The sequence below is a fragment of the Cryptomeria japonica genome, chromosome 5 (assembly GCF_030272615.1).
Source record: "Cryptomeria japonica chromosome 5, Sugi_1.0, whole genome shotgun sequence".
NCBI lineage: Eukaryota > Viridiplantae > Streptophyta > Pinopsida > Cupressales > Cupressaceae > Cryptomeria > Cryptomeria japonica.
The window spans coordinates 768710873-768717457 of record NC_081409.1 but is presented as its reverse complement, the minus strand read 5'-3'; the positions used below and the strand labels follow the sequence as shown (position 1 = coordinate 768717457).

The window sequence follows — 6585 nt, the reverse complement described above, 5'->3', positions numbered from 1 at the left end:
CGAGGAAGCATGTCATAGGATTGCGGCTCTAGATCGAGGAAACAACACAGGTCCATAAAAGACTGAACTTGCAGATTGAAGAGGATGAAGGAAACCACATCACACACATAATCAATCAAACAAAAGGCCAAAAATCATGCTACTGACAACAAAAGAAAGAAGACATGGTTCACAAGGAAAACAATTGGGTGATACTCATTGATTGTGTGTTGAACATTGATCAAAGACATGATATCAGATTGGATATGATATGTCATGATGATCAAAGATCTAATCAGATGCAGATTTAGTTCATGGAGAAAACACTAACGTGCAAATGTTCAAACTCGCGTTTAGGCGGGAAAATCTAGCTACAAGAGTTTGAGCCAAAGATATTGTTGGTGCTGCTATATGAGGAATAAAATCAATCAAGTGCTCAAAGACAATCAGAGAAGAGACTAAGTGTGAGAGAGAGAATTGGGTTGAAGAGTTCAACCAGTAACCTGCCTTTGAGTCTAAGAGTGGAGTACACCGGTGTCGACTAAAACGGAAGAGAAGAGTTATGGAAGATTGTAGAGAAGGAAAATTAAGAACTGACAAGAATCAGATGGTAGACATTTGACTAAGTTATCAAGACCAGTGGTAGGTAGCAGTAGTATGACAGAGAGAAAAGACAACCGACAAAGAGGAAAATTGATAGTGAAGAAGAAGGGATTGAAGGGGTAAGGTTGCAATAGAGAATGAGTTGCAACAGAAGATAGGGTTGCATAAATGTGAAGGTGAGAAGAGAACCAACAAAGAATTGGAGAGAAGAAAACCGGTGGAGAGACTTGGATAAGAGATACAAAGTTCTTTTGTGACAAGATAATTTTCTTATTTATTATACGATCTTGTGATCACTAAGTTGGAGCTCGGTTTAGTGGTTGGTGCCCTAAAATCGAGGGTTCGTGCTCCTTGGGTTGGTGCCCTAAACAAGGTTTGGTGCTCCTTGGGTTGGTGCCCTAAAGAAAGAGTGGTACTCCTTGGATTGGTGCCATAAAGAAGGAGTGGTACAACTTGGGTTAGTGCCCTAAATATTGTAAACGAATGTTTCATTGTGAGGCTGGATTAGAGCAGTAGTCTCCAGCAACATTTCTCACTAAGCTTTTTCCCATCTTTGGTTTTCCTCATACATCTTGTGTTATGTGATGTCTCTTTTATGTGTGGTGTCATTTATGTTTTCCTCCCATCTAACCGGTATGTTTTCTTTATGTTAGATCTGTTAACCCATAAACACACATAGGATAGAAAAGAGAAAATTTTGGAAACCACTAATTCAGCCCCCCTCTCAGCGGCATCTTGTGTTCAACAGAATTCAATACCTAGAGAATAATCTTAAAAAATAAATGACAATCTTATCTCTATTGTTACCTTTAGCCACAAAGTGGTTAAGAGCTTTGTCGATAGTTTCAATACCTTGGTCAAAAGAAAAATCTTAGAAGAAAGGGATTGTGGTGGATGTGGAAGCATTGGATAGGATGAAGGGGCAAGAAGATGATAAAGGCCCATTCAAGCATACTATAGCCAATCTGAAGAGAACTGTGGAACAATCCTCCCAAGACATCTAGGACCTAAAGAAAGTTACCCTCAGTATGTCTCAATTGGAAGATGAAGTTGCGGAGGCTCTTAAAAATTTGAAATAGCTTGTTTTGGTTTTTGTTGTTCTGTACCTTTTTGTTTGATCTTTTGCTAATGGGTTGTTGTCATTTATTGGATTTTATCTCTTTGGTAGCTTAATGTAAAAGGGTTTTGGGTTCTTTTAAAACCTGTTTGAACCTTAATAAAAAACTCTACTTCACAATTAATCAATCTAGGTTACTACTATTATGTTTGCATATTTCCCTAGATTATATTATTGTAGCTATATGAAAATTTTACTTTCTTTTAGATTTAAGTGATCTAGTCTAATCAAATAAAATGTATACTTTAATTACAATTTCTGAGCAATATTAGGGATTTTCAAATTATTTGTTGTAAGCTTACACATTCAAATTTATATCTCTTTGAGGGTTATTGAATACATATTCACATGGTCTTCTTTTTATTGACACATGTAAACCATGGATTGATTTGAGAGATAATATTTTACAATTTTAAATTTTACTTAAGATTCATATTTTAAGTAAAATTATTATAGCTCATTTTGGTATTATTCTATTTTTTGAATTTACTTTACAATTAATATTATAGAATTGTTAGATGGATATAAATTTAGTTATGTATCACATAATGGATGGATTTGAAATTTCCTAATAATAGCTTGATTTCATTGTTTCTCCTTTCAATTGTCATCTATACAATCTGTTTTTTTTTAAATTATTGTAGGCATTGTACCTATTAAGTGGACTAGTAGCTGGATATGGGTAAACTACAAGTTTTAGTAACTCATATTGAATGATGGATATTAAATATTTTGAATGGTCTATATCTTGTTATGTAAAATGTACATCATTGTGTATAGGAAAAAGTGTACGAGTCACAATCAATATCAATCTTTTTCAAGCCTATATGAAAACAAGCCAAGTGTAACTTCAAATATGTACACACAAAATCAAGACAATTTAGGTCATATCACTAATTCATAAAACATAATATATATTCAAGCTCTTTTTCTTTAATTTCACTCCAAGACACTCTATTTAATAGATGTTTTACAAGCAAAGATTATAATATACACTTAACTCTTTGTCTTTAATATCACTTCAAGGCACTCTATTTAATAGATGTTTTACTAGCAAAGATTAGTTGAATCTTTTCTAATAGCTATTATTATCTTACATCAAATGTTACAAAAATATAAATTTTATTTTAAATAATTTTTTTTAAACAAATAGAATCCTGTATCTACTATATGTGGGTCAGTCTTAAACCACACACACTAAGCAACATATTAAGCCTAGAAAATGTTAATCAATTCTGAATGTTTAACACTTTTAAACCTGTAAGTCAAAGCTTAATGTGTGTGATTTAAGCCATCCATTATATGTGAACTACTTTTTGTTAAAAAAACTGTTCTCTGCTATTTTTGATTTCGATTTTATTAGATATTTTTATATCAATATATTGAATAACGCAGAAAAAAGATAACCACATTATCAACATTTAATATCATTTTAACAAATAGAACACATAAAAAGAATTTGGATATCCAAAAATTGGACCCACTCCCCTTATCCGTGTCAGTTAGCGAAAAAGATAAGAGTTTTTGCGGTCCGCAGGGTTACAAGGTGTCCGAATTATCAACGCATATCACCATGAATGAGCGTTTAGAAATATAGTTTCTCATTCGTCATAGATTTGCAAGCATCGGCGTTAACTAGAGTGAGTCAGTGTGCCTTAGGGCTCCATAGTGAAGCAAGTAATATCTATGGAGATGATGAATTCTCTATCTCAAAATAAATCCACAGGCGTCCTGGAGAATTTATTTGGCATGAAGGGTGGACATGAAGATTCTAGCTATGCTAAGAATTCTTCAGTTCAGGTACTATTACACTTAGTAGTACAGGAGCGATTCAGCTTTTAAATAGTTGTTCAAGAATTACACAGCGTACAAATTTTTTTGGTACCATATGTTTTCTAGTTTTAGATGTATGCCACTGTATTAAACAAAAGTATCCTTCTTTGCAATACAAAAGTATTTAAAAGCTTAATTGGTGCAGTTAATGATAGTTGAAGCTGCGAAGCCCATTCTTGAGCGTGGTATATATGAGAATCTGAAATTGAATTTTAATGGAGGTGCAATAGTTCGCATAGCAGATTTGGGGTGTGGCACTGGGTGGAATACTCTTGTGGTAGCAGACAGAATTGTTAAAGCTGTGCAATCGATAGTTGAGGAAGGAAATAAGCGAGAATTTGAAGTTTACTTTAATGATCTAGCATCTAATGATTTCAACTCACTGTTGCGAATCTTGCCTCCACTTGGACATGATTCTGGAGATGCAGATGGTGGAAGGAAGCCAGTGGCTACAAGATCTTACTACGCTGCAGCAGTATCTGGATCCTATTTCAAACGTCTTTTCCCCAGGAAAAGCTTGAATTTCTGTCACTCTTCTTTCAGTCTCCATTATTTGTCTCGGGTGAGTAATTAATGTTTGGTAGATTAGTATGTTTTTCTAAACACAATCTGTACTACAGAATAATCTATCATCAATGTTTCCAATCACATCTTTCAAAATATTTGTATTAATATTCAAAATATATGTATCATATTAACATTGTATTCTATAACATAAAGGAAAAAAATAATATAATATATTAATAAGGTTTAAATAGCATAGTTTAGTATTTGTTTGTTTCATCATTAGTTTGCAATTATATTAGTAAGTGGGTTCTATTAAAAACACAGTACAATAGTTTAATGGGATAAAATTAATTGGTGGAGATGAGATTAATAAGTTAAAGCATTGAATTTTCAATGTGAAGATTGAAATTCAAATTCCAATGCGATATTTAATATGGTATTCTAAGTTGTGATTCTTGATTATTCTATAATTTTTTTTTAATGTTTATTTCTAAATAAGTAAATTCGAATTTGTGATTATTGATCTTTCATAAATAGTTTATAATATGGTTGTTCAAAAGAATTTTGTATTAGTCTTATGATTGTACTCACATATGAATATAATTTATAAATGATTAGCAATATAAAACTCAATACAATTTTAGACAAATCATATATGGTAATAAAGATAGATATGATATGGAAAAATTTTAGGTGCCTGAGAGCGTTGAACAAAAGAGCTCTCCTCGTGTGTACATATCAAGTGATTGTGACGAGGCAGTAGGAGCAGCCTATCTACATCAGTTCGAGAAGGACATTACAGCGTTTTTAAGTGCCAGAGCAGAAGAGATGGTTGGTGGAGGATGCATGTTCACACTTCAGTGTGGTCGTAAGTCAGGTTCAAATATAATGAAAGAGCAAGGAACATTTGGAGATATTTCTCGCCACTTAGAATATGCTTTTGAGGATCTTGTCATTGAGGTATGTTTAACACGTGCCCTTCTTTGTCTTGTTTCTTCAAGAAAGTATATGAATGACAATTAACAATCTAGTGTAACTTGGATATTTTAAATGGCAGGGTATCATTAAAAAGGAGAAATGGGAAACCTTCAACATGCCCTGGTTTGCCACGAATTCAGAAGAGATGGAGAGCATAGTGAAGAAAGAGGATTCGTTCAGTGTAATAACTGTGAGGGTCTTGGAAGGATTTCCTCTTCATTCAATAACACAAGTGAAAGAAGGGGAAGAGGAGATGTTTGGGAGAAGTGTGGAAAACCAGTACCGAGCAATGTTTGAGAAGGTTGTGGGCACTCATTTGGGATGTGAGCATTTGACAAATGAATTCTTCTCAAGAATTGCTAAGAGAGCAACTGCTAAATTCAAGGAGTATCTTGAAGATAAAGTAGAATTGGTTGTTTCCTTTCTTGTTAGAAAATGAGCATAGAATGAGATTGGCTGAAAGATTAAGCATGACCTCTTTAACGCCTTCTTTGTACTCATAAAAGACAATTGTATTAAGAAGGGCTTATCAAGCAATTAGATCAATATAGGGCTAATTTCAATTTCCATGTTAGAAATTATAAGTTTGTTGTAGAAGTATCTAAAATCTTGTATTATTGGTTAGAATTGTCAATTGCATTATTTTAAAGCTACATGGAATCTAGATGATTGTTATTAAAAAATTGGAAAATTACATATTTATAATAGTTAATATATAAATTTATCTTATTTCTTATTTGCATTTGTCTTTATTATGAGAGACATGTTTTGATACATATATGTGTGTGTGTATGTATGTGTGTATCTGTGTGTGTATATGAATATACATACATACATACATACATACATATATATATATATGTATATATATATATGTATATATGTATATGTATTTGTATTTGTATATATGTATATGTATATGTATATGTATATATGTATATGTATATGTATATGTATACATACATACATACATACATATATGTATATGTATATGTATATGTATATGTATATGTATATATGTATATATGTATATGTATGTGTATGTATGTGTATGCATGTATGTATGTATGTATGTATATGGGTGAACTCACAAAGCTGGTTCCCACTTTTTGGTACGTCCTGATTTTTGCTGAAATCATACATTTTAAAAAAAATATAATGATTTAAGCTTTAAAAGGCCCCATTTTAAGTAATTAATTGAATAGAGTTAAATCAAAGGCTCTTAGATCAAAATTTCTTGGATAGAACCTCTCTACTTCTAAATCATACTTGCAATGGAGTCTCCTTTGCATCTATCAAATGCTGATAAAAAACCAATTTTACATTAGCTTTTGGGGGTCAAATTAATTCATTTAAAAGTTTTTTTTTTAAAAGTATTTAGTCCTTATTATAAGATTTCCAAATAGTATAACTTTAATATATTTAATTTCATTAATATATTTTTATTTTGTTTCTTATGAATATAGGTTTTTACCAACTGCATGCCCTAGGTATTGATGTTACAAACCAAAATTCAAAAGAATTAAGTTTTTATCATTTATAGAAAAAAATTATGCGTTTCGGGATAC

General features: G+C 31.9%; 1 protein-coding gene across 1 annotated transcript; it reads left to right on the top strand.

Moving 5' to 3' along the window:
• The first annotated feature begins 3261 nt into the window (after positions 1-3261).
• On the top strand, positions 3262-5584 carry LOC131072277 (indole-3-acetate O-methyltransferase 1). The gene is made up of 4 exons (XM_058008411.2): positions 3262-3499; positions 3678-4094; positions 4733-4999; positions 5097-5584. The coding sequence occupies exons 1-4, from the start codon at positions 3386-3388 to the stop codon at positions 5454-5456; spliced, it is 1158 nt and encodes a 385-aa protein (XP_057864394.2). The 5' UTR covers positions 3262-3385; the 3' UTR covers positions 5457-5584.
• Positions 5585-6585: the final 1001 nt, after the last annotated feature.

What these genes read in the sequence shown, in the direction of transcription:
- LOC131072277 (XM_058008411.2), top strand. Translation starts at nt 3,386, where the DNA reads ATGGAGATGATGAATTCTCTATCTCAAAATAAATCCACAGGCGTCCTG. An exon ending in CTAAGAATTCTTCAGTTCAG is followed by an intron (nt 3,500 to 3,677) that starts GTACTATTACAC and finishes TAATTGGTGCAG; the next exon opens with TTAATGATAGTTGAAGCTGC. An exon ending in TTGAGGATCTTGTCATTGAG is followed by an intron (nt 5,000 to 5,096) that starts GTATGTTTAACA and finishes TTTAAATGGCAG; the next exon opens with GGTATCATTAAAAAGGAGAA.